The following is a 27,966-nucleotide window of genomic DNA, read 5'->3' as shown; positions in this document are numbered from 1 at the left end:
ATGAAAGGCGTGTGCCACCGCGGCTAATAATGACCAGATCTGGCTACTGGGGTAACTGAAGTACAGCAGCACCGTGTAAGCAAACGGGAGAGTCTTTTCTTTCTCGGAACCTTTGTCCTGGGTCCGCGTCCCCGCCCGGTATCGGAACAGCGAAGGGAGCGGACCGGAAGCTCGCTCCGCGGCAGCCCCGGCCTGTCTGCAAGGAGGGAGGGAGAAGAGGGACCGAGCGAGTGAGCGGCGGCGGGGGAGTGCGCGAAGATGGCGGCCTTCTCCGGTGCGTGGTGGGAAGCTGAGGGGACGTGAGCGGCTCGCCTCGGCCCACGGGGAGCGGGTGGGGAGTACCGGTGTGGCGGTGGCGTGGGTGGGATGGCGGGAGACCGGAGAGATGCGCCCTCCGGAGACCCGCGCTGTCGGGCCCAGGCCGGGCTTTTTCCCCGCGGACGCTAACCGGGAATCTTCGGCAAGCAGCTTTTTCTTCCACCGTCCTGCCGTGGGCCTTGTGGCCGCCCGCCAAATCCCGACCGTGGCGTCTGTGCTGGCGGAGCCCGGCCTCCTGCCTCTTTGACGTGGCAGTGACTGCTGAAGAACCTTTTGCTGCCCCACGGCACATCTGGTCCTGGCCAGGCCAGGCAGCCGCTAGTTTGGGGGAAGGGGATTTTGAGGGAAAGGATGATTGCCCTGTTTGGGGTCCTCCTACCCACCCAAGCCTTTCCAAGAATAAAACTACCAAGAATCCATCTAATCATTAAATGACAACCCTCAGGAACTGCCTACTCTGTCCATTTATTTAAATAGACAATTAGCATAGCAGATCTTCACCTGATAATTCTCATTGTTCAGGTTTTCTGCACTGGCAACCCTCCCTCCCATCAGTTAATCAGGATTTGTTTTTTATGTTAAAAATACAAACAGTTTTTGTTTCTCAAACTTGAAGAAATGAATTCCTCCTTAAAGCAATGTAGTTACTGTGAAAATACTTTCACACTCCTTGTGCTCTGCAGTATAATGGTGGCTGAGAGGGTATATAACCTTAAGAAGGACCCCAATATCAAGGTTGAGTAGAGTGTAATAGACTCTGAAACATGTGACCAAATGTTACTCCTATATTTGAGAATTTCTGATTATTTGAACTTTTCAAGTTTTCTATTGAAACAGTATTTGTATGTAGTTATAAGGTACAATGTGAAGCTTTGATCCTGCAATAGGCTTCATAATAGTCAACTCAGGATAAATCATATGATCATTACCTTAAAGTTGTCAAATCTCTATAGTAAGGACAGTAAAAAAAAAACCTCTCTTCTAGTCTGAGACACACAGTGCCTTAGGAACAGAATTTTGATTATGGCTGCCATGAAATGTGGGCTGTTCGTTTTCCTTAGATCCTAGAAGGTGTTGAGATGGTCTTGGCCAGGACATAGAACTGCTACATTATCACCCGGTGAATCTGGAGATGCAGGGCTAGCAGCCTGCCTGTCAGATCTTTACTCCTTCATTAAGAGCTAAGCTAGCACTGGTGGCTACAATGTCCTAATGGCACTGTGCCACACACGGTATTACCTCACATTTTCCTATACCCCTGGAAGGTAGGTATGACAAGTCCCATTGTCTGCAGAGAAAATAGATTTATGGTTTTGTCCCAAGGTCTTGTTCTTGAAAACAATATCCTGGATTGAACTCAGATCTGTCTCCAAAACTCAATGCTCTCAGCAATGTTATACAAAAGTCCAATATAGGGGCCAAACTTGAAAGCCTTTCCCCAGTTCTATGACATCAGCTTTGAGAGACTGTGGTTTATTAATAGGTTGGTTATTAAAGTGACTGTCTGTTTGCAGAGATGGGTGTTATGCCTGAGATTGCACAAGCGGTGGAGGAAATGGACTGGCTGTAAGTATGTAGAACCCACAGGCGTTGGTGACAAGTGTCTTCTCCAGCACCATTTTTATCACACTCACTTCTCTCTAGTTGCATAAAAGTGATTCTTTCCATCATAGAATGCTCCTTCAAACTTTTAATTCTAGCTGGAAAAAAATGGTTGGATTGCCACTTACAATTTCTTTTTTTTTTTTTTTTTTTTTGAACTGAGGATCGAACCCTGGGCCTTGTGCTTGCTAGGCAAGTGCTCTACCACTGAGCTAAATCCCCAACCCCAACATACAATTTCTTTTAGGTTGATTTAGCATGACTTGAATAACCTAGATGATTCTCTATTTTTAAATTAACTACTGTTCTTCAAATGTGATTCTTTTAGTCTACCAACTGATATCCAGGCAGAATCTATCCCATTGATCCTAGGAGGAGGTGACGTACTTATGGTATGTTTATTAATAAGGTGGTTGGTGGTTTGGGGCACACATGTTCTGGGGCTGTTCAACACAGTTTAAGAAATCTCAGAAGTTTAAGACTGGAATTGTTTTACCAAATTAATTTTGTTCACTGACCAGGATTTGTAACACATACACTCTGGTCGGTGTATTCTATAGAAGCTGTGGGGATAAGCTTGGGGTGACTTTTCAGTTTTTATTGCAGGAGAATGTGGTGGGCGGTAGCATAAAATATATATAGCTGGGATGGTGCTATCACTTGCAATACAATGAGAAATACACATTTAGTCAGATTGGATTCTTTCTCAAGTTAAATCATTTGTACATTTTCTGGCAGTGGGAAGTATGAAAAGTTGCTAAGTAGGTACAAGTTAGAATTATAGTTTTGTGGATACCAGTTGTATAGCAGGTTATAGTATAGATTCATAGGGCTAGATACTCTTGGGATACCCCAATAATTAGATTAAAATGACAAGGGCTTCAGTTGGGTGTAAGTAATGGGAAAGGGAAGAGGAAGACCAATTCTTAATGATGTGGGAGAGGTGACCTGATTGACAAGAAATAAAGTTAGCTAGTCAAGTGTTACAAGATTTCTATATGGTATTACACTAAATTTGATCTCTTAATTCACAATTTAAACTACTGTTGATTTTCCCCCCATTCAGGCAGCAGAAACAGGAAGTGGAAAAACTGGTGTAAGTAATATATTTAAATTTAATTAAAACCTGAATTTAGAGTGTTTTTGAACATTATATATTTGTAATATTTAATTAAAACAGCCCTCCCCCCCAATATGTAAGAAATGACGGTTTGCCATTGTCTTAGTTAGGGTTACTATTGCTGTGATGAAACACCATGACCAAAAACAATGTGGGAAGGAAAGGGCTTGTGTGTCCTAAATCGCAGTCCGTTGAGGGAAGCCAGTGTAGGAACTCAAACCTGGCAGATCCTGGAGGCCGGAGCTGACGCAGAGGTCACAGAGGAGTACTGCTTGTAGGCTTGCTCCTTGTGGCTTGCTCAGCCTGCTCTCTTACAGCACCCAGGACCACCATCTCAGGGTGGCACCACCCACAGTGGGCTGAGCCCTCTCATATCACTAATTAAGAAAATGCCCCATGGGTGTGCCTACAACCTGATCTATCTTATGGAGGCAATTTCTCAACTGAGATTCCCCCTTCAATGACTGTAGCTTATTTCAGGTTGACATGAAACTAGCCAGCACAACTATTCAGAGTAATATTTCTCTTGTTGGCAAATTGTGAAGGGTCTGTAAAGAGTATAGTTTTAAGAATGTAGCTTTAAAGAGGCCTTACAGAAAGAGGCATGGATTCTGTAATATTTACAGGCAATTCAAAAGTTTAATGCTCTTTAACAAAAAAAAAAAAAAAAAAAAAAGATTGCATCCAGAAAAATGTGTCGGCTTTTGACCTATACTAAAGAAGCAGTGTGAGTAGATGGCATTTGTGTGGTTTGCTTTCTGTTCGTATTGAAGTTAGTCATTGTGTGTTCCAGGACATCAGCTGGCTTCTGTCTGTCAACCCTTGATTATCGATTGGCATTTAGGTTTGGGTAAATGAAATAAGAGCAGTCCTCTGGATAGTTTCTAATGTGTATGCATAACCTTGGCCATTATCCTGACTACTGCCATCAGTAGCCGACTGCTAACATAGACCACGTCTTTCTGACAGGCGTTTAGTATTCCAGTTATCCAGATCGTGTATGAGACCCTGAAAGACCAACAGGAAGGAAAGAAAGGGAAAACAACTATTAAAACCGGTGCTTCGGGTAATTATTATATCGATATTTTCTTTTCTTGTAAGTTAATCAGTCTCTTGGCTGGTTTAAGTTTGGGGTATGCATTTAATTGCCCATGTCTGCAGCACACACAGCATTGCAGTGTTGTGTCCAGAAAACAAGGGTAACAGGTGACATTACGTCCTAACTAGTGAACTGTCCATCCTGAAATCCGAGTAGTACTTCTTTTGAGAACACACAGCTTTTGGAATTTACCTTCCGTTGTTTTTGTGTCTTCCATCCGTATGTAACTGTTTGCCTAAGACTAGGAATGAACTGGTGGGTTGTGCAGAGTGTTGTTTGTCTTCCTTCCATGGAGGCTGACCCTCTTAGTCTACTGTGAATAATCTCACCTTCATTTCATCACCTCTGCTTCTGCTACACTTTGACGAATATATATTTATATTTGTTGTATATTTAGAAGTAACTTGTTTTATGTTACAAAACATAGCAAGTTTAAGTTGAGTGAACTTGGCATAGCAACTTTTTCCTTTTGATATGAAAATAATAATGTCACAGAGGATGAACTAATTTAGTAAATGATTGTGTGATAGACAATGAATGTAACTATACCGTTGGCCTATTTTAAAATAGTTCAGAACTTTTAACAGCCGTATGCCATCACTTATGACAGATGTTACTAGTCAGGAATGCTTCTGAAATGGCTAAGCAGAAGTAGGGTGGGTCTAAAACTCACGTCTGATGAGCACGCACAAACCTAGAATTACAAACGTGAAGGACAAGGGAGATGACAGCCGACGACTAAAGAAATGTGGAAAGAAAGTGATTTCCTGGGGAGCAGGCCCGGAACTGCTTACATGTAATATGCAGTGTCTCTTAATGTTTGGTTAGCTGACAAGAGAGCATCCTAAGGGAGACATTCATGGTATTTAAACTGGATAGGTAACTCTTGATCAGACATGATCCAGAAAGGATTTCCGCCTTGGACGGGAAGGTAGGCTAAAATGCATGTAGGGTCTCTTTAGTTACTGAAATTTTTATTATTCATGGGCTATTAAGATACTTTAGAAAAGGAAAAATACCAATCATATAAAAACAGGAAGAAAAGTAATAGTCTGACTTGATAATTTCATACTAAATTAAAATAAAGAACTGGCTGAGGAGGTCATTTATTTCCTATATGTTTAAGGTTGGGTTGTTTAGTTACCTAAACTTCACTTTATCAGTGACAAAGTGCCCCATATACGAAGAACACTGAAACAAGGAAAGAGACCAGGTGTTAGTCCCAAATGGGCCTTGTCATTGACACCTTTTGATTTTCAGGGTTAGTTTTGTCGTTAATAAAAACAGCTACATAGATATATGTGTAAATTACAAATGGTGTGCAAAACCATGTTGAGTCAAAGGCAGTAATATATAAAATACAAACTTTTCATAGAGCTATATATTTCATGGTTATAGCTCACTTTTTCTTATATTGATTTGTTTAGTGCTCAACAAATGGCAGATGAACCCATATGACAGAGGGTCTGCTTTTGGTAAGTAGATACATTTTACCTACTCATTGTGAAAAAGTGTTGTGCATGATGTAATTACCAGAGACTAGAATATAGTCACTAAAGATAAACAGTATAGTGCTGAACTAGAAGTAGACGGTACAATAAAATGGAAATAATCCTGGTGTATATAACACCTTAATGTGCATTAAAAAGTGTAGTATTATAGTATTGTATCTCAGTGGGGAAAAGAGAGATTTATATAGTAAGAGATGCTGGCACCATTGGTGATCCATCTGGAGCAAGAGAAAATTGGCTTCTACATATCATAACTAGAAATAAGTTTCACATGTACTCGAGATTTAAATTATATATATGTGTTTGTGCATATATACATACATAAAATGTGAGTGTAGATGCATACGTACAGTTTAGCATGTATAATGTAGTACAAGAAAAACTTTTCTAATTCAAATAGAAGACTTAGAAATAATAAGATAGAATGTTTATATTAGTTATTGTTTTATTATTTTAATTAACACATTAAATGTATAAACTAGCAGGACTCAATGGATTTCCCTTTGTGCAGACATTGTGTTCTGATTTCAAGCATCCGTCTACCTTTCTCTCTGTCCCTTTCTTGAACTCTTGCCTCTCCTGCCTCTCTCTCTCTCCCAAGTGCTGGGATTGCCCGAGGTTCACTAGAGACCCTTTTACAAAGGTTTATAATACTCATTCTCACATGAATAAGAACTTAACAGTTCTGAAAAGTGAGGTAAGGTGTTTGATGAAGTGGTATTATACAAGTTTGTTTTTCACCAAGTACTGACTGACTTAGAAACATGAATGGGGCAGAAGATACAGCTTCTTCCCAGTATAGACAAGGGCTAACTCTTTACTAATCTATCTGAGCCTAGTGTGTAATGTAAAACATCACCTCTTAGAGCCCCAGTACTACCCAGTAACACTCTGGGTATTTATGTGCTTCTTACTAAATGCTCAGGGCAGCAAATTGTGATGAATGGGTCCCATGGCACCTCGTAGTACTCTTGTCCTCACAGCACTAGAGAAGGGCTGTCCAAACGTGTGTGTTGGCCATGAGGCCATTATTTCAGGCCAGCAGTCTAGGGGTTGTGCTCATCTTTGTGGGATTCATTGTGTGAATTCTTGTCTTACCAGTGACAGTCTAGAACCTAGTGACCAGCATAGCCCAGGAGATGCAGGAGTAAAGAGGAAATACTGCTGTCATCTAGGAATCAGCAGGTCTTAAACTGGCACACTCTGACAAGTGAAACTATTATTGATGAGACTGACTGGTTATAATTTGAGTTCATGATGACGGTTTGTGCAGCCTGTACTGATGTCCATTTATTTCTGTGTGCTTTTCTCACATCTAGCAATCGGCTCAGACGGCCTGTGTTGTCAGAGCAGAGAAGTGAAGGAGTGGCATGGGTGCAGAGCGACCAGAGGCTTGCTGAAAGGTATTTGAGCAGCATTCCTGACTGTCAGTTCGTGAACTTCCCTTAGGCGCTTTAAAGCAACCATCTGAACAGTCTTGGCAGTACAGAAAGACCCATTCTTCTGTCACATACAGATGTGACTCAGAAGCTGTGGGAGCTGGTAAATTTCAAATGTGTGCAGTTTGTGTAAATCTCATGGAATTTGACCCCTCCAGGGAAACACTACTATGAAGTATCCTGTCATGACCAGGGGCTGTGCAGAGTTGGGTGGTCAACCATGCAGGCCTCCTTAGACCTCGGTAAGTGTTTCTGCAGTAACTGAACTGCTTTATAGTTATTCTTTGTTAACATAGTATTATTTGGCAGACAAATTAATATAGACTTCACTGTATTAGGGTTTAATTTTATGGACACAAAAAATACTTTTCTGGTTCCAGAAAAGACTTGACGTAAGTTACTGCTTCCTGTTAGCATCTCCACCCCGTGTTCTGACAATATCGAGTCAGGGAGAATAATATTAATGAAGATCAGGCTGAAATTAGCATGCTTGAAACATAAACTACTGCAAAGACACTTCAGTTATTGTGAGTTTGTTAGTCACCAAAGCCAAGAGTGAGGCAGTATTGCTTGTGTAGTGTTGTACATTCTGCATCGGCTGAAAACGCCCCAGATGACGCAGGACTCAGAAACACAGGGAAACTTGTCCGGTGTGCTCTCTCAGACTGCATGGGTAAAAGCACTTTTTTCACAGGACTCTTAATTCTCCTGGTAAGCTTAGAACTCTAATAAACTGTTTAAAATCTAGGTACTGACAAGTTTGGATTTGGCTTCGGTGGAACAGGAAAGAAATCCCATAATAAACAGTTTGATAATTACGGAGAGGTAAGCGGTGATGCTGTTTATTGAAACAGCATTGGTAAGTCTTCTTGCATTCTTGATCACTTAGGACATGATTGAGATAGTTCAGGTTTGGACTTGAAACAGAAATTTATTTATTTAAGACTAAATAAATAGATAGTACTTAAAATTTTATTAGTCTACCCAGAGTATGTTATGTCTTTTCCTCATTCTGACTTTGGATCTTACCTGTTATTTTCATTTCTTAGTTTGATTATGAAGACTTTTAAGTATAGTTCTCTGAGCCTAAATCCATAGCAGTAACCCTTAATATCTTGTTGAATCTGATAAGCCTGTCAGATATGATGCTGTATACTGTTTTTGATGATTTATTTTTTTAGAGAAATTCTTACTCTGTCACCTGGGTGTCTGGTGGTCCTTTTGCTCAGCCTCTGCAGTGCTGGGCTTATAGGGGTGAGCTGCCATCCCCGCCTGTGACAGTCATTTTGACGCCCTCATTACCATGTAGAGAACTTCTTGGGAAGCACCAGTGTGCTTTGGATGCTGTTGTGTGCGGTTGTTAACCTCTCTTCAGGTCTTGCTTTCTGTTAATAACATTTCGCTTTCCGGGTTTCCAGGAATTCACTATGCACGATACCATTGGTTGCTACTTAGATATTGATAAAGGGCATGTGAAGTTCTCAAAGAATGGTAAGTGCTCTGGATCTTACTAGTGAGAAAAAATGTGATTCTTGTTTTTGAATTCTCTTCCTCAGTCCTCTACCTGATTCACCACATTTCACTTCAGTGGTTTGTTGGGTGTTTGCTGTGTGCATTGTGCACTAGTGAGTGATAAGCCACAAGTGAAGGTGGAGGTGGAGCTGACGAAGGTTAGCTCTGTGGTGCTTTCACACTGCTGAGGAGAGACACGTCCATTGTGAGGAAAAGCAGGGCAAGGGAGTGAGTTGCTGTGGGGATATGTGCTTTTCCATAGGGTGCTTAGAGAAGGCTCTGCTCATGAGAAGACATTTAAAAGGGCGTCAGTGAGGTGGGGTTGTGCTGGGAACTGAGAACGTTTCAGGCAGAGGGAAGAACAAAGGGAAAGTTCTGGGGTGGAAGTGTCCACCCTGCCTGAGCAGCAGCGAAGAGGTACGTGCGTCAGGTGCCTGAGCTGGAGGGAGAGAATGTTGCTTTTGTTCCTCTGGAGTTCTAACAGTAGTGGCAGCAGCATGGGCCAGCTGTGCTGAAAACAGACTAGGAGGTGGGAAGAGTCCCTAAATAATAGTCAAGAGCCAAGGCCTGGTGTCCAGTGCCTAAAAGCTGGCTAGCTAAGGAGAATCTAGCAGAGAGGAAGAGGAGGAGAGAACAGGGGTACGTGGACTCCTGCTTCCCAAGGGAAGACAGTGTTTCACAGAGGAGGGAGAAGTCGGTTTGTGCCCATTACTGCTGAAGGTATTGTAAGAGAGACAAGTGACAGTTTGCTGTAGGATCTGGTACCTGATAGCATTTTTTGGTGGGGCATGGAGGTGGGTGAGCATGAGTCAGACATGTAGACAATGGGATGAAAAGAAGGAGGATGTCCTACAATGGATATCAGGGATTTTACTTGATAAGTGAGAGGAAAAATGCAAGTTAATGGAAGGAGCTGTGGATTCAGGGGAGGGTTCTGTGACTGATGTGAGCTGGGAAGTCTGTAGAGGTGGAGGTCTTGTAGATAGGGAGTATTAGATATGTAGACAGGAAGAGGGAACAGTGAAGTCCAGCAGTACATAGGTTTGCTCTGGGCAGCCCACCTTTATCCATGGGTTCCAGAGAGCATGAGAAAGCAAGGCAGATTGGTAGATCGTATTGTGTATGTGGAAATTCTTCTTTTTAATTTCTCTTATTTTGTTTGTTTATTTGTTTTAAAGGAAAAGATCTTGGTCTGGCATTTGAAATACCAGCACATATGAAAAACCAAGCGCTCTTCCCTGCTTGTGTTTTGAAGGTAATCACAAGTTTTGCTGTGATCTAAACTATTGGACTTTTATTACATTTTACTGAGCAGTTTGCCATTCAGTTAAACTTTTTTTTCTTTTATTCAATGCCAGAATGCTGAATTGAAATTTAACTTTGGTGAAGAAGAATTTAAGTTTCCACCAAAAGATGGTTTTGTTGCTCTTTCCAAGGCCCCAGATAATTATGTCGTAAAGTCACAGCAAACAGGTACTTACTTAACTGCACCTGAGGGGGTAAGGATTTCTAGATTGGGGCATAGAGAGAACCCTAGTGGGAAGGGCTTCTCCTAGTGAGTCCTGTTTACCTCCTACGCTGGTTTAATCAACCTCTTTGTTTAACAGAGTAGTAAACTTCAGTTTCAAAACTTAACTGATGAACTGTTCTGTGTCTGTTGAGGCATTTAGGCTCTCTCAGTCTTGATGGCATTGACATGCTTGGCTTCTGTGCTTGTGAAGTACCATAGCAGCATGCTAAATGCTTCCCACAGATTGTTTAATCTTCACTCAGCCCTATGAGGTAGTACCCTTCACGTTTTACAGGGGTCTGAGGAATAAGGATTTGAAGTAACTTGCTCAAGGTCACAGAACAGATAAGTGGTAGAACTGAATTCAGATCCAAGCAGTCTTGACTTGAAAGCTTCCTCCATTTCCTGTACTATTGCCTGGTACAGTTCACCTCCTTAAAGTACATTTTCTGGCTTATCACAACGAAATGGGTTATTTTTAACAACCACATCAATCAGTTGTACTCATCCCAGCTAGACTTAAAAAAATGACAGGTTGGGGGTTGGAGAGATAGCTCAGCGGTTAAGAGCACTGGCTGCTCTTCGAGGGGTCCTGAGTTCAATTCCCAGCACCCACATGGTGGCTCACAACCATCTGTAATGAGATTGGGTGCCCTCTTCTGGCCTGCAGGCAGAACACTGTATACATAATAAATAAATCTTTAAAAAATGACAGGTTGTTGTAGAAATTTTAGCTTTGTTTGTTGGATGTCTCCTGTACTTTACAGTTATTAAAGTTTGATGCTGGACCAGCACTTGTGTTTTTCAGCTGATGGCGTTTTGGGTGTGTATGATTGACCTGTGGTCTTTTCTGTTTTCTCAAGGTAGTGCACAGGTGTCCCAAACAAAATTTCTCCCTAATGCTCCAAAAGCTCTCATTGTGGAACCCTCTCGGGAGTTAGCGGAGCAAACCTTGAACAACGTCAAGCAGTTTAAGAAGTATATTGATAACCCTAAGTTACGGTAAGCCTTCCCTTTGAGCCTAAATGCTTATTGTCCTTAAGTTTAAAGTGTTCTAGAAGAATAAAGTTAAACAAAAGGAGGCACTGGTATACTACGTAAGACACTATAACATTGTACTAACGTGTTTCCATTCAAAGTTTCTTCCTTAGGCAGAGGTTGATTTCATTCAGTGTTAAGTTAATCTCATCTCTTCATTGCTTAGAAAGTGCGGCTCAGTGTAGGGTGTCAGTGATCCTAACCTGAGGGTTGATTCTAAGGTGCCTGCAGAGGTGGACCTCCCCATCTCAGGCATTCCGTGCAGAGAGACTTGCTTTTTTCCTTTATTTTTTGGTGAGCTATCTCACCAAAGGATCTTGCTATCTAATCAAGCTGGCCCCAAACTCACCATCCTCCTACCTCCTAAATACTGAGATTATAGGTGTGAGCCACCACATTCAGTTAGGAATCCCTTTTAATCTGTGGAAAGCCAAATCCTGTAAGTAAACTATTTTGTGGATTTCATGGGTTTTTTTTTTTTTTGTTTGTTTGTTTCTTGAGACAGGGTTTCTCTGTGTAGTTTTGGTGCCTGTCCTGGATCTCAATCTATAGACCAGGCTGGCCTTGAACTCACAGAGATCTGCCTGTCTCTACCTCCCAAGTGCTGGGATTAAAGGTATGTACCACCATATCCAGCCTCATGCTTAATTTTTGTTACTTTGCTTTTAATTGATTTTAAAAAGGTTTTTTTTTTTTTGTTTATTTGTTTTTTGTTTTTTTGGGAGCAATTTGGGGGATAAAATTCACTGGAAATGTACATTTCGGTGGTTTTTGGTATATTCACAATGTTATGTGATTATTGCTACTCTTAATTCTAAAAACTTAGAGGTTCTGATGTTAATAATGGCCTTACTTAATGAGATAAGCAAATTGATTTGGTTATAAATTGTACTAGGCAAAATAATCCTTAATTTTGTTGAATGGATTGACACGTTACTCATTTGGCAAATAAATTTAAGAACACTGTGTTGTAAAGTCTAGGCCTAGGATCTAGGCTGGGCTCCAGCAGTGAGAGTTACCCCTGCTTTCACAGAACTCCTTGTGGGATTGTGGGAATGTGTGGAGGGGAGAGAAAGTAAACAGTGTGGGTAACATTTTGAGTGTATGAAAAAGGAAGTTTCTAAGGAGTTAATAACAGCTCCTGCTCAGTATAAGAGGCTGTACTTTGGAGGAGGAGTTAAAGGAAGCAGATTAAAATGCTTGTGTTTGATTTGTTACTGTCATTACCTATAAACTTAATGTGCTTAGACAAAGGCCACAAGGAAAGATGGATAGTAGAAAACAGTTCACTGGAGAAGATGGTGAAATGGGGGTTATGGGGTACGAACTGATAGCTAATACAAATAAGCCCTTGCCTTTCTTTGAAGCTCTAGTGGCTATTTGAAACCAACTTAGCTATCCTACACAGTGAGTTTGAGACTGCCAGGACTACATAATGTTTCAAAAGGGGGGGTGAGGGGCTGGAGACATGCCTCAGTGGTAAAGAGCACTGGCTGCTCTTCAGAAGACCAGGTTCAGGTTCCAGCATTGCGTGGTGGCTCACAGCCATCTGTAACCCCAGGTCCAGCAGATCTGACACACCCTTCCACGAGCAGCAGACATCTATGTGGTACACACACATGCATGCTGGCAAGACACTCATACGTATAAAGCAACGCTGTTTGTTTTGTTTTGTTTGTTTGCCTGCTTGTTTTTCAAGGTAGGGTTTCTCTGTGTAGCTTTGGCTGTCCTGAAATTCACTCTGTAGACCAGCCTAGTCCCAAACTCAGAGAGATCTGCCTACCTCTGCCTCTCAAGTGCTGAGGTTAAGGGCGTCTACTACCACCGCTCAGATTATAAATCCTTCTTTAATGAGATCACTTTCTGTATCTTTAACAAGCTATCAGTAACCCTAAACACAAGCTTTTTATCTTTAGGTTCTGATTATCCTTCCTGAAGGCAACCTTTTTTTACTCTGATTTTTCAGACATTCTTCCAGAAATACTCTATATACGACAGGCAAATGTATTTTAAAAGGTGGAACTCTGGTTTTGAAGAGCTTACATGGAGTAGGTTGTATAGATACGGGCTGAGTTTTCCTCACTCTAAGCTCTCAATCACCTCAGCGCCGTTTTTGGCTTTGGTGGTGAAGTCCTGCTTTCACCTTCCTGTACTCACTTTATTGCGGCTCTTTTTCAGTGACCTATTCCACCTGAAAAGAATGGTATAGATTTCATTGTAAAATAGACTTTAATCTTTCTCGTTACCATTCTGCTGTTCATTTCAGGGAGCTTCTCATAATTGGAGGTGTTGCAGCTCGGGATCAGCTCTCTGTTTTGGAGAATGGGGTAAGTTGTACTTTTAACTTGGGAATAAATTCTAGTTTGTCCAAGAAAAGTCACATGAAGTTAAAATGAGCACAAGACCAAAGGAGTCTGCTGCAGACGCCTTGTGGGCATGCCTCATTTTTACCCAGAAGTTAGAGAGCAATGGTCCTTTTGAAATTCTCCATTTGGAATTCCATGTTGTTTGTTTATGCTTTGGTTCCCTGGGAATTTCCTTCTGGGCTTTCTGATTAAAGCCACTTTTTATTTTATTTTATTTGTTTATTTTACTTTTTTTTTTTTCTGAGACAGTTTCTCTGTGACAGCTCTGGCTGCCCTAGAACTCGCTCTGTAGACCAGGCTGGCCTCAAATTCAAAGCCATCCATCTGCCTCTGCCTCCCGAGTGCTGGGATCAAAGTCATGTGCCACAACTGCCTGATGTATTTATTTACTTAAGCTTTTGATTGAAAAAACAAATCACCGCTTATTATAAGTGTGGAGATATGTAGGTTGTGGATATAAAAAGTAGAAGTTTCTGCAACACTTGGAAATGAGGAGGAATACCGAGACAGTCTCTGAGTTCAGACACACATGAGGGAAGTCTTATAGACTGCTTACATGTGCCAGTGTGTAGGACAAAGGCTAGACTCTCTGGTCCGTATTATTTGGGACTTCACAAAATTCTTTATGTTTATGAAATGAACGTCTTTCAAATTTCTCTATTTCCTTTCCTTACTATCTAATTGTGAAATCTAGACCATCTTATACTAAATCAAGTTCTTTTTGGTTCCATCCCTGCCAAACTAAATTTGTTGTTGAATGAGCTGTAAATTTGACTTGACAGAGTATGTTAAGAGCAAGGAATCATAATAATGTACTTGTTAATGCTATTTTAAAATGGATAGTGTTGCTCTGATATGTTTTTTTGTTTTGTTTTGTTTTTTGGGTTTTGTTTTTTTTTTTTTTTTTTTGAGACAGAGTTTCTCTGTGTAGCTTTGCGCCTTTCCTGAAACTCACTTGGTAGCCCAGGCTGACCTCGAACTCACAGAGATCCACCTGCCTCTGCCTCCTGAGTGCTGAGATTAAAGGCATGCACCACCACTCTGATATGTTTTTAATGTGATTTTTATTTGTTTATTTATAATTTTAGTGGTTAATAAATTTAATAGGTTCATTCATGGTTTTTCAAACTCAAATCAGTCTTCCCATAATGCACTGGGATTTCAGCTTATGTTCTCCAGCTGTGGAATTTTGAGAGCATTAGATCTATTTTTGTCAGTCATGTCTCAGAGTTTGCGGCTTAAGGTGCAATAGCGTGTTTGCTGTGCAAGCATGAGGGTCTGAGTTCGACCCCCAGCTCAGCATCAAAGCCACATGTGAGGCTGGAGTGAAGCTCAGTTGGTAGACTGCTCTCCTAGCATGCATGAAGCACTGGATGCAGTACCCAGCATTGCATCCATCATGCATGGAGGCACACACCTGTAATCCCAGCACTTGGGAGGTGAGGAAGAAGCATCCTGGACAAAGTCAGACATGGTTGCCTGAATGCATAATCCCAGTGCTGGAAAGGTAACCCAGGAAGATCCCTGGGGCCCGGTGGTCAGCTAGCCTAGCTTAGCCTACTCAGTAAGTGGCCCCATCTCAAAAAATAAAGTGGAAGAGACCCGATGTCAGCCCCTGGTCTCCAGTGCGCGTGCACACACGGACAGGGACACACACACACACACGATACTCACTGAAGCTAGTGGCAAAGCAAAGGCAGTATTCTTCTGTTGTTTTCTTGGCAGAATTCAGTTCTCTTCTTTCCTTGAAGGAGTCACTGTGCTCTCTTCCTGTTTTCCACGGTTACCTCCGCCATGGAAGTGAGAAGAGAGCATTCTGTCCGCTGGAGCAAAGTTATGGATGGTTATGAGGCGCTGTGTGGACACTGGGAACCAAACCCAAGTGCTCTTAACCTGAGCCACCTCTCCAGCCCCACAGATCTCTTCTTATGTTTAGATTCAATTTGAATCTCAGTGTGGACACTTAGTGGTATATCCAGTGCTGTGACTATAGTAATGGGTCTACACTGTAATCTCCTCCTTTAAAAATAGGAGGAATAATAACTGTGTCACAGGAATCAAACCTGAAGACATTTACCCTTGTGTCTAGTACTGTGAGTACTTGACAAACCCTATAATTGTTTTCTGGCCAGTATAATCACAGTTACTCTTAATTATAATGAACTATAATGCACACTCAGCAAACACTAGTCATCCTGTGCTCTGTATGTCTTCTCTTCAAGATATTCCCCTGTTCAAAATGAGAAAATTGGTACCAGATGACATCATTCATGGTTTCGAGTGAGATAATGGTGGAACTGAGATTGGAGTTTTTGTTTAATTTTAGAATTCATGGAAATTACTCATATGTTTCTTCTTGCAAAATGCAAATTTTATATATTAGATTATGTTTAAAAGTTAAAGCTGTCCAAAATCATTTGCCAAAGTCAACATATTAACTTCAAATGAAGTGCAGATGTGATGTATATGTAGCATTATTTATCCATAGTGACCTTCAATACCCTTTGCATTGGTTGTCACTGTTGGAGTATTCTCATGTTTGTTGTGAGTAGAAAGTGACCCTTTGCTGTTTGAAAGTAATTATACTAATTTTTCAGTTTGCCTTGGGTGTTGCTTTTGGCTTTTCAGGTTGATATTGTTGTCGGTACTCCAGGAAGACTAGATGATTTGGTATCAACTGGAAAGCTCATCTTGTCTCAAGTCAGATTCTTGGTTCTGGATGAAGCAGTAAGTTGAAATATGTTCATATTTTCTTTAGAGTATGCTTATGCACGCCTTTAATCCTAGCACTCCGGAGGCAGAGCCAGGCAGATCTCTGTGAGTTCCAGGCCAACCTAGGCATCAAAACTACACAGAGAAACAAAAAAAAAATACAATTCAGCCATGATCCTACTACCTGAATAGCACAGTTAAGCACATTTTCATACACTATATGTTGATATACATACAGTTGACTTTTTGTATGTGCATATTAATAGAATCAAGCTTGAACAAAAATATTTGAAAGAATTTTCCTTTATATTGAACATATGTAGACTTTTATGATTTTGCATAAATAATACAGTGTGACAGCTATTTACATAGCATTTACATTGTACGTAGGTGTGAGAAGTCTAAGCCTGCTTTCAAGTAGATGGAGAACATGCATAGCTTTACACCAAGGCCTTGAGCATCTGAGTTTAGGAATCCAGTAGGGTCCTGGCACCGAGTTTCTGTAGGGAATCGAAACCAAACTTTGGGGAGTTTAGGCAAACCTTTATAAAAAAAATCGCATCCCAGATATTTCATATCATTATCTGTAATTCCTCTCTGAAGGCTATTTAATGCTCTGTTATATAGGTAGGTATGGTTTTGTTTAGTTATTCTCTGACTAGTTATGTTGGTAGTTCACTTTCTGATTCCTAATAGCTTTTTGTGCATACCACAAATTATTTCTTTATGTCAGAGATGTAAAATGTGGACCATCTGGAAGGAGATAAATGTGTTTGAGGATTTTGAAATACCCTTCCCAATTATTCTCAAGATGGTTGGGTTAATCTCCTAGTACTGAAGCTTTTCAGTTTTTAAATTAAAGTCAGTGTCTTAAGGACATGTGCTATAAACCGTTGTATTAATTTTAGAATATTGGAGTATGGTTTGGGTTTATTTATTACACCTTTTTCACATTGTAGTCACAGGAACCTAAAGTTGCATTTATAACTTGGCTTTAAGTATCCAGCAGATCATAATTATTTTGTAAATACAGTGATATGTATGTGTATATGTTTGTTTTTTTACCTTGCATTTTAAATTTGAAAATTAAAAGATTTTATTACTGATTAAAAACTCTTTTCTTCTGCAGGATGGGCTTTTATCCCAAGGTTATTCTGACTTTATTAACAGGATGCACAATCAGATTCCTCAGATCACTTCTGATGGAAAAAGACTTCAGGTATGAAGTGACTAATGCAGCTCAAAAATATGTGTAGATAGTGGTTACTCACTGTTGTAGTAACAGAGAGTTTTGATTCAGTTCATTGTATAAAACATTTTCTTCAATATCATCTAGTTACCGAGTAGTGCACACACACAAATGATAGTCTTAAAAACAGCCTTTAGAAATAAAGTTAATTTCTTCGTCACCACTGATGACCCTAAGATATTCTCAGCGGTTCTTCCTGTAGAGCATGAGCACTTTACAGTCTGGGTAGCAGTCCTCCTTCCTGTGCAGAGGGGAAGTAGCTTCAGCTGTTGATAGTCACCTTTGTAGTGATTATTTCTGAAAACACTGCCCTTCCTTTTTCATCCTTCCATAGAAAGCTTTGAGAAGGGGGAGATTTGAGAGCAGGGGATGAGTAATAACTTGTGGTCTTTGATTTTAAAAACAAACAAACCACACTACTTCCTACACTACTTCCTAGAGGGGGAGATAGCATGGTTTCTGTGCGGCAGTTAGGGACTGACAGCCTGCTGGTGTCACATAGCTAATAGTTATTGCATGTTAGTGGTTTTTACATGGAGTCATATATTAGATGTATTTTAGATTCCCTGGTAACTATACTTGCTTCTCATCTCATTCATTATTAGTGTGATTCTCAAAATATAAAAGAAATGAATTTTAGGGCTGGAGAGATACCTCAGAGGTTAAGAGCACTGGCTGCTCGTCCAGAGGTCCTGAGTTCAATTCCCAGCACCCACATGGTAACTCACAACCATCTATAATAAGATCTGGTGCCCTCTTCTGGCATGCAGGCATACATGCAGATGTAACACTGTATATGTAATAAATATTTTTTTAAAAAAAAGAAATGAATTTTAAAAGTGAGTGTGATGTAATGCTGATGGCTATAAAAGTTGATCTAGCCCCAAATTCTCCTGTCTGTAGGTGATTGTGTGCTCTGCCACTCTGCATTCTTTCGATGTAAAGAAGCTGTCTGAGAAGATAATGCATTTTCCCACATGGGTCGATTTGAAAGGGGAAGACTCTGTTCCAGACACTGTGCACCATGTCGTCGTCCCTGTCAATCCAAAAACTGATAAGCTCTGGGAAAGGCTGGGGAAGAATCACATTCGAGTAAGTGCTGTGCCGTGTGAAAATGTGTGTGGTGGTCTCGTCTCCTCGGACTCCTATCGGTGCTTAAAGCACTGGGCCTTTGCTCCAAAGCCTAGCGTTCAGCAGTGTGTTGACTGAAAGGCACCAAATAAATGGCAAATTTCACGGTTGACTTTTCTCTTTGTGATTAGCTCCCTTGATACAGTTTTGGTCAAGAGTATGACCTGTATCAAATTTCAAGCATAGAAAGTGCTATGTTAGTAGCATGTAGATAGGAGCCATGTTGTCACTTGGATGTGCCCTGTTCTCATAAAAGCCAGTCTCACTTGCCCGTCTGTCCTTTTCCCCACTGTTACTACCTTTACTTTTAGATAATAAAGATGGGAGTGTTTCAAGTCTATAACAGACTGAAAGCCATGTTTTTATTTTTATTGTTGCATTTATACTTAATTTCCTTAATTAACGAAGGATTTTTCTGAATCTGAAAAATGGTTGTTTTGTTTGTTTGGTTTTTTTTTTTTTTGGTTTTTCGAGATGGGGTTTCTCTGTGTAGCTTTGCGCCTTTCCTGGAACTCACTCTGTAGACCAGGCTGGCCGTGAACTCAGAGATCTGCCTGCCTCTGCCTCTTGAGTGCTGGGATTAAAGGCGTGCACCACCACCGCCTGCCTGAAAAATGGATTTGTGTACAGATTATAAAGATATGCTTGAAATTCAGACCAAAGACAGATTAATTTCTTGCTTTAAGTAGAATGACACCTGTTCTTAATCACTCCTTAATATCCACATCCCTTTTATCTCTCATTTTTGACAGACTGATGATGTTCACGCAAAAGATAACACGAGACCTGGTGCTAACAGTCCAGGTAAGCCGAACACATTAATAGGAATGTGTTAAAGATCTTGAAATGATTTGTTTGCTCTGTTGCGTCTCTGTTCCCACTATTCTCCAGAAAGCTCTGAGCTCTGACCTGCAAAGTGAGAATGGGAAAAAGAATAATGGAGAAATGGAGCAAGCTGATGCCTTTATTAATCGGGAACTTAGACATGAGTTATTATATGACTTCAGAATCAAGAGTCTTTTGGATTATAGAGTATCGCTCTTAGAAAACCAACAAATTTGTCCAGAGACAGATTTATATTGACCTTGAAATTCCAGAAAGATAAAGATGAGGGATGGTGGGGGATATGCCTATAGCTGTAATGTAAAAGACAAATAATCTTGATTATTTTTGTGATCATCGTGACTTCTTTAGTGTGCGATTCAGGGCATTGAACACATTGATGTTGTTTAACATTACTGCTGTCTGTCTGCAGCACTTCATACTCTCAAATAGAAACTATCCATTGATCAGCTTTGAAAAATCTTAACATTAGTCTCAGGTCAGTGATGATAGCCTATGAGACAATTTGTTTTGTGTCCATAATGTTTGAAAAGTCTTGGAAGGTATAGTAGGATACCAGGTGCTTGAAACCTAAGTGAGTGGATCTTAAACTCTTTAGACTGCACAGCTGACACCAGCTGTCTTGAGTGGTCCTTAGAAGAGGTCAGGGTCCTTTGCATCTTGGGTGAATTCACTGTGAGGTTTGTGACATGCGTCTGAAAGGTGGATTGACTGAAATCTTGACTAGAGTTCCTTTGAGATCAGTTTTGTTCGTAACTCCAGACTAACATTACCTGTGCTCACTTCTCCTCCCTGTTGGGAAAAGTAGAGAAACCGCTAGTTAAGCACAAACGGTCACCGGGGGTCGAGAAGAGTGACTTGCAAAGTACCAGTTTTTACTGGGCCCTGGATTGCCCTTGTAAAGCTTTTCACTTCCTCTCCACTGCAGTTGGAGATGACCAGAGAGCATTTAGACATGGACATTAGAGAGGTGCACAGTAGCACCACCTCCCATGACTGAAAAGCTTCTAGCCAGGTTTTCATTCTGTGGACTGGTGTTAGGCTGGTTAGATTTATTAATTTCCTTAATATAGTCTAATAATCATGTCTTCAGCATAAAGGGAAGTTAATGCAAGACCAATTATAACTAATGCTTGAGAGGAAAGTACCAAATTTTGGTACTTTGTGTTAGTGTGTTTGCACATTTGTGTTCTTAAAAAGTTATGGTTGTATGTGTGTCAGAAGACAGAGAGACAAGAGAGACCAAGACCTAAAAGTAGACAGCACACAAGACATTGCCAGAAGCAAAAATAAGTGAAGTAATGAATTAACTCAGTATTTCACTCTCAGACTCTGCCTATCTATAGTATAGCAGGGATTTTTAGAGAGTTAAGCAGTATGTCTGACTGTTGCTTTTTCTGTTGTTGCTATGGTGATGAAGAGATGTGGTCTGAAGCTATTAAAATCCTTAAGGGGGAGTATGCTGTCCGCGCAATCAAGGAACACAAGATGGATCAAGCGATTATTTTCTGTAGAACTAAAATCGACTGTGATAACTTGGAGCAGTACTTTGTGCAACAAGGAGGAGGTAAGTTTTTCTCACTTATTTCCTCATTTCATAGACTGTTGGCCTCACATTGATAAAAGCCAGAATGCATACATAGAGTCCACAGCAGTGATGACACATGGTAACTTACCAGTGCCTACCCAGTACGTTTTCATGAATAACCTATGGGGTAAATGGTGAGAACTTTTCCACGTTGCTACAGTCTTCATTAGAGGAAACCTGAATCACAGAATTCTAAGGCTCTAGATCCAGATTACTGATTAGTACAAACATTTCAAGAGTAATGGCTAAAATAATACAGTGTGTATTTTCTAAACTGGTAAATAGGAGAAAGAGGAATGAGGGAAAACCCTAATTAAGGCTAAAGGAAGAAAGGAGCTAGGCATCATGGTGCATACCTATAATCCCAGCACTTGGGAGGCAGAGGCTGGAGGATCATGAGGTCACTAAGGTCACAGTAAGATGGTATCTCAAAAAACCTAAGAACTGGGGTAGACCTTACCTGGTGAGGAGTAAGGCTCTGAGTTCCATCTCTAGTCCTGGAGGAAAAAAATGCATATTAGAAATCACAGAATAAGATTAGTATTATAAAAATCCTGAATATATTTAAGTATCAGTAGACTGAACTCTTCTGCTAACGTCACATAGAGTATTAATCTAGATGAACATTAGGTATATGCTGTTAAAAAGAACATACCAAAAACCCAAGGAAATTATTAAAACACATTTGCTGGTTTGCAAGATACAAATTCTATTATGTTAGTCATGATACTTTAAAATTTAATAAACATATGGTAAAATACTAATCTAAAGGTCTAGTAAGGGATGAAGTAAGACCTTAAATAAAATATTAGTAGAAATAAAAGGGTCATTACTTTAGTGAAAATATAATGACCCAAACCTTGCAAATAAATGAAACATCCCACACTAAAATTAACTAGACCCAAAGTCTATACAAGTCAATGAATTTCTGTACAGGTAGAATAGACATTAAAATGGAAATTGTTTTATGTTTAGATGATTTCATGTTTAAATATGTAAATCAGTATGGAAATATCCCTAAGTCAAATTGAGCTGTCAGGTTTGCCAAGGCTGTGGAGCATACCTGAGTATTCTCATTCGTTGTTGAGAACATTAAGCATTAAAACCACTTTAGTCAAAGGATCTTAATGTTTTTTTATAAAGTTGGACAATAAGCTGGGCATGGTGGGACATGCTATAAGCCCAGCTTCTTGGAAAGTTTAGACAGGAATTTGAAGGAATTTAAAATTCTCTTAAAAGTAATGTTAATTACTAGAGTTTTGTGTGTGAGGGGAGGGGAGGTGTGTATGTTCGTGTGGGGGCCGGAGGGGTCTTCTTTGGTTCCTTTCCGCCTTTTTGCACTGCCCCCGAATCTGGAGCTAAAGGGTTCAGCTAGGTTTGCTGGCCAGTGAGTTCCAAGGGTCCACCTGTCTGTGCATCCCCACACTGAGTGCTGGGGTTAAAAACACCGGCACTGCCCTGCTTACATTGACCCCCCAGCCTTCCGTGGATTTGATTTTAATGGCATTTTGCCTGTGACAGAGAAGTTGCTGCCTTCATTTGTGCCAGGCTGGGGTGTAGCTCTTTACAGACAGCTGCCGTCGTCTGTCGTCTGTCGTCTTCAGTATAATGCTTTTCAAGGTCTGCTGTTCAATGTGCTTTTCACTAGGACCTGATAAAAAAGGACACCAGTTCTCGTGTGTGTGTCTTCACGGCGACAGAAAGCCTCATGAGAGAAAGCAAAACTTGGAAAGATTTAAGGTACAATGCCTGGTTGCCCTGAGTGTAGTGTTCCTGTGCCACCCCTAATATCCTTAAAACAGCTCTTGACCTAGAGACTGAAAGCGTTTTACCCTTACCTATACATCTTCACTGTAGCAGGAGTTAGTCATCATTGGCACTCAGGGAAGAAATGTCACGTTCTCTGTCAGGTAGGCAGACAACACTGTGGTTAAGACCTAGTCCACTGCTCCTCAGTAGTGTGCTCAGTAAACTGTTCTTTGACATACGTACATATGTACATGCTTTTCACATGTACACACTTTTTGAAGTATGGGATAGGTAAACCATATCTGAAAATTTTTTAGAAAGTGCACAAATACTTACAGAGAATTCACTTTGTTTCTAAATGAAGATGGACATTAGAGTTTGGTAGTGTTTTACTGTTGTTTGAGGTACACCCTTCCAGGTGCTTCTGCATACTGATGGCTTTCAGAGCTCCTGGTGTGTTTAGTAGGCCTCATACATTAAGAGCCAAACATCAATAGTTTCTTCCTGCTGACATTCCAGTTCACCAGAGTTCATTGCCACGCACAGGATAGGTGCTTTTTCTGAGACCCATGGTATGGAAAATATGGAGCATACTAGGCTTAGAATGTTCATGCTTCCATGCTGTGTATCACTGACATTCCCTGGCTTCATTTCACCAAGTACACTGCCGTTTGGGGATTACACTAGACCAAAAGTATTTCCTTTGTAAGCACTAGGGGTTCATTCCCTACTCCTTCTTTGGAATTTGTCTGTTGTTACAAAAAATAGTGTAACTCTGGGATAATATATCTAGTAGGCTGGATTTATTTTGTTTTTGAGGTTTTCTTTTAATATGTATGGGTGTTTTGCCTATACCACATATGTGCAGTTCCTACAGAAGTCAGAAGAGGGTGTTGGATCCTCTGGAATTGACATTACAGATTGTTGTTAGTGCTGTGTAGGTGCTGGGAATGGAACCCAGGGAACAGTCAGTGCACTTAACCACTGAGCCATCTCTCCAGCCCCTAGATTTAGTATGAGTAAAGGTAACACCTAAGTTTCTGTGTTCTGTTCTATTGTATATTTTTGGGTTTCCAAAGATATTTCTAAAGACTAAAGATAAAGCCAGGTTTAATAACACTGGTGTAAGAAAAAGAAGGCTAAATCCAACCATTAATACTGTGTTTCTGCAGATAATAATACTGTGTTTTCCACAAATGCCAAGACTTGGTCCAGTAGATTATGTCCAAACAGCTAATCTGAAAGTAGCATTTAGCTGTCTTAGCAGAAAGGTTGTATGTCTTGTGTGTTCACTGACAGACTCCTTTTTTTCTTGGTTCTTTTAGAAAGGAGAAGTAAGATTCTTGATTTGCACAGATGTAGCTGCTAGAGGAATTGACATCCACGGTGTTCCTTATGGTAAGAAGAGACTTTCTGCTCTACACTCTCACCTTCAAATAATGGCAGCTGTTAACCATTGCCTTTCTTTGCAGTTATAAATGTCACCCTGCCTGATGAGAAGCAGAACTATGTACACCGGATTGGCAGAGTGGGGCGGGCTGAAAGGTACTGCCCAAGTTCTTCCCCCTTGCTCCCCCGTGTTTCAGAACTGAGGTCTAACACAGCCTTTGAAATCTTTCAGGATGGGCCTGGCCATTTCCCTGGTGGCAACAGAGAAAGAAAAGGTAATCTTCCCAGTGCTCTCTTTGAGTCCCTGTAGGAAAGATAATCTTCCCAGTGCTCTCTTGAAGTCCCTGTAGGAAAGGTAATCTTCCAGTGCTCTCTTGAAGTCCCTGTAGGAAAGGTAATCTTCCCAGTGCTCTCTTGGAGTCCCTGTAGGAAAGGTAATCTTCCCAATGCTCTCTTGGAGTCTCTGTAGGAAAGGTAATCTTCCCAGTGCTCTCTTGGAGTCCCTGTGAGTTGTGCTTTTGATTGGGAAGTAAAAGCAGTGTGATTTTTCCCACTGAAATTGGAATCAGTCCCAAATGGAAGTAAGTGAACATTTTATGGCATTTCTTCCCTCTGCATGGATTGAACAGACAAATAATAGCATATGGTTTACAACAAAAAGGGCAAAATATGAATATTCCTAATAGCCTTAATATAGCTTTTCAACAAAAACTAAACACTGTAGTGTGGTGGCATAGGATACTTTGGGGGTGGCACAGATTAATATATATTATATATAATCTACAAATCCATATATATAATAATGGATTTGTAGAAAAACTTTTATAAGGTCTCGGATACATCTTTTTCTCAAATTCATGTATACACTTCCCCTATGTGCTTTATTTTTCTTGGATATGAACAGTCTTTAAAATACTAGTTTTGATATAACCTTCTCCAGTATGTATCTCCTCCCTGCCCCCTACCCACCTTTTTGTAGCCCAGCTCAGTCCCCCTTGCTTTAGCCTGAGTGCTGGGTTTGCAGGCGTGCAGCACCATACCAGGCTGCATGTGCCCCAGTGAGAATTCCTTTCTGTAACTCACATCCTTTTGTATTGTTTCCAGAATAACCTAGATCTATTCAGTGAGTCATCGGGTAATGGCCATTGAATGAAATGCATAATCCTATTTTTTTAGTGTTCTAAGGAAATGAAATGTTAAAAATCCAAAAATTTAGAGCAAAATATTTAATTTCTCTCTGTCTCTATCCATGTTCATGTTTTCCTCCCTTTGATGTAGGTTTGGTACCATGTATGCAGCAACCGTGGGAAAGGATGCTACAACACGAGGCTCAAGGAAGATGGCGGCTGCACCATCTGGTACAATGAAATGCAGGTGAGACCTTCCAGAGACTATTAAAGTTGAGAAACAGACTCCGTCATCTAGAAAAATGACATCTCCACTTTGATCTGTTATCAATGGTGATTTAGTGGTAATTGGCTGATAATGTTGTTTGTAAGTTGTGATCCAGAGGTCTAGCTTCCATTTGTCCAAGCATCCAGGCTTGCCTAATTTTAGTTAATGCTGTTAGACTGAAACTATCAAAGTGAAATTTTTATTTGAAGTATTCTAATTTTCTCATTCTTTCTTAGCTACTTTCCGAGATAGAAGAACACCTGAACTGCACCATTTCCCAGGTGGAGCCAGATATAAAGGTTCCGGTGGATGAGTTTGATGGGAAAGTTACATATGGTCAGAAGAGGGCTGCTGGCGGTAAGCTTTCAGATGTTTCAGCATAATTGTCCCACCTGCCTCCCTCCCGACTCTGCACCCACTGTTTTGTAGCCCAGGCTGGCCTGAAACTCAGGATCCTCCTGCTTCAGCCTTCTGAGTGCTGGGATTACAGGCATACGCTACCACACTTAGCAAAATTTGCCTCTTTGAATGTCAGTTTATGAAGACCACGATTTTGTTCCATTATGCTAATAGTATATTATTAACATGTTAATTATTCTCTACTAATTATTCTCCAGTGCTTTATTATTATTACTTGGCTTGCAGCATTGTATTATGTGATCTGTATGTGAATGAGGGACAGCAATTTAGCTGATTGTCTTGAAGTATGCATATCAAGAGTACTTGAACTTTTAGAGACGTATTAGGAAATGAGTATTGTAGGTGATTTTGAACAAAGAATCAGAAGTCTTTAATGTAAGTGGCAACCTTGTTTAGGTTGTTTAGTGCAATTTCTTTGCACAGAATGTTTCTGAATATTTCTGATTCAGGGTATGCTAATGGCTTGCAACCCAAAGGAATGGTGGGTATGGTAATTGAGGCAACTATTAGTGAAGCTTGAATACTAATTTATATTGAAATTCTTGATTTATAAAGTTAAAGCTAGGGCTGGAGAGATGGCTCAGTGGTTAAGAGCACTGAATGCTCTTCCAGAGGTCCTGAGTTCAATTCCTAGCAACCACATGCTGACTTACAACCATCTGTAATGAGATCTGGTGCCCTCTTCTGGCTTGTAGGGACACATGCAGACAGAGCACTGTATACATAATAAATAAATAAATCTTTAAAAAAAAGTTAAAGCTAAATGTACTGTAGATAACTTGCCCAGTAGTAAGTTTTTAATACTAGAAACAGTATTTAAAGTGATAGACTTGAGCCCAAGTCTTCCTGACAAGTGTTCAAGTGTGTCATTGACATTGCTTCTGATCTGTGTGTGGTACAGGTGGAAACTATAAAGGGCATGTGGATATCTTGGCACCTACCGTTCAGGAGTTGGCCGCCCTTGAGAAGGAGGCGCAGACATCTTTCCTGCACCTTGGCTACCTTCCCAACCAGCTGTTCCGAACCTTCTGATCGTGTAGACAGACAGGACTGTAGCAATCAAGTCTGCAGTCTAACCTCTAGCACCGTGCCGCCGCCGCTGCCGCCGCAGCCACGCTGCGGATTTAGTGACTGCACTGTGGCTGCTGACTCTCATGTCGGGAAACACGAAGTTAGGAATTCCTCATAAAATGCAGCCTAATGAAAATAAATTTGACAGCTCTATTTTCGTGAAGGTTTGTGTCTTCTTTTAAAGTTACGTTTTTTTTCTTTTAAGAATATTATGGGCTTGTGAAATATAGTTTATGGATGCATGAGTGACCCAGGACCCATATGAAACCCAGATCGAATATCCTGTAAGTGGAATTTTTCACAGCAGTGATGCTAGGTTGATGTGATTTTCAGGTACTTAAGGCTGTCTCGGTACATTATCAAGCTGGGGGAGAGTTGTACCATGAAAGAAAAGCCAAGGGTCCCAAGGCAGAAGGGCTTTTGGCTAATTTGGAAACCAGGAGGGTGTTTAGGACTTAGATATGGTTTGGTGGGGGGGGGGGGTTGGTGACAGTGAGGGTGTCTCTGGATTTTTTTTTTCAAGAGCCTTTTTTTGCAGATGATACACAGAAGGACTAAATGACCTTGCTGTCCCTCTTTGTTCTAAAATCAGTTCATTTCTTTCTGTCCCTTATTAAAATACCTCAAGGAGAAATTTAAGTCCATGCCATCGGATTGCTCTTGTGCCTTTGGACTTTTTGTTGATGGAGTAGTTTCAGGGGTAGAATTATTCTCATGTTAGAGACTGCCTAAGAGCATGGGAGTGTTTGCAATGAAATCTTACAGCAGAACAGTGAAGGAAACTCAGTGTAGAAACAGACTAGTGGGAAATGATGATCAGTTTGTGCAGAGTGATTGGAGGATGCTGGTCTTTAACTTCAAGACCAGTTTCTATAGCGATGTCCCAGAACTGCTGTCACATCTG

General features: G+C 40.6%; 1 protein-coding gene across 1 annotated transcript; it reads left to right on the top strand.

The window, feature by feature from the left end:
* Nucleotides 1–148: 148 nt before the first annotated feature.
* Nucleotides 149–27,225, top strand: Ddx1 (DEAD-box helicase 1). The gene is made up of 26 exons (XM_036170849.1): nucleotides 149–274; nucleotides 1,833–1,884; nucleotides 2,249–2,312; nucleotides 2,987–3,016; nucleotides 4,010–4,106; nucleotides 5,567–5,614; nucleotides 6,970–7,053; nucleotides 7,248–7,331; nucleotides 7,838–7,914; nucleotides 8,508–8,580; nucleotides 9,780–9,856; nucleotides 9,960–10,074; nucleotides 10,975–11,113; nucleotides 13,416–13,476; nucleotides 16,144–16,242; nucleotides 17,357–17,446; nucleotides 18,380–18,568; nucleotides 19,360–19,411; nucleotides 20,871–21,017; nucleotides 22,687–22,778; nucleotides 24,113–24,185; nucleotides 24,260–24,332; nucleotides 24,409–24,451; nucleotides 25,455–25,550; nucleotides 25,808–25,928; nucleotides 26,893–27,225. Exons 1-26 carry the CDS (start codon nucleotides 259–261, stop codon nucleotides 27,021–27,023), a joined length of 2,223 nt encoding a protein of 740 aa, XP_036026742.1. The 5' UTR covers nucleotides 149–258; the 3' UTR covers nucleotides 27,024–27,225.
* The last annotated feature ends 741 nt before the right edge of the window (nucleotides 27,226–27,966 follow it).

Source organism: Onychomys torridus, chromosome 21, assembly GCF_903995425.1.
Source record: "Onychomys torridus chromosome 21, mOncTor1.1, whole genome shotgun sequence".
In the NCBI taxonomy this organism is placed as follows: domain Eukaryota; kingdom Metazoa; phylum Chordata; class Mammalia; order Rodentia; family Cricetidae; genus Onychomys; species Onychomys torridus.
This window is presented reverse-complemented; position numbering and strand designations above follow the sequence as displayed.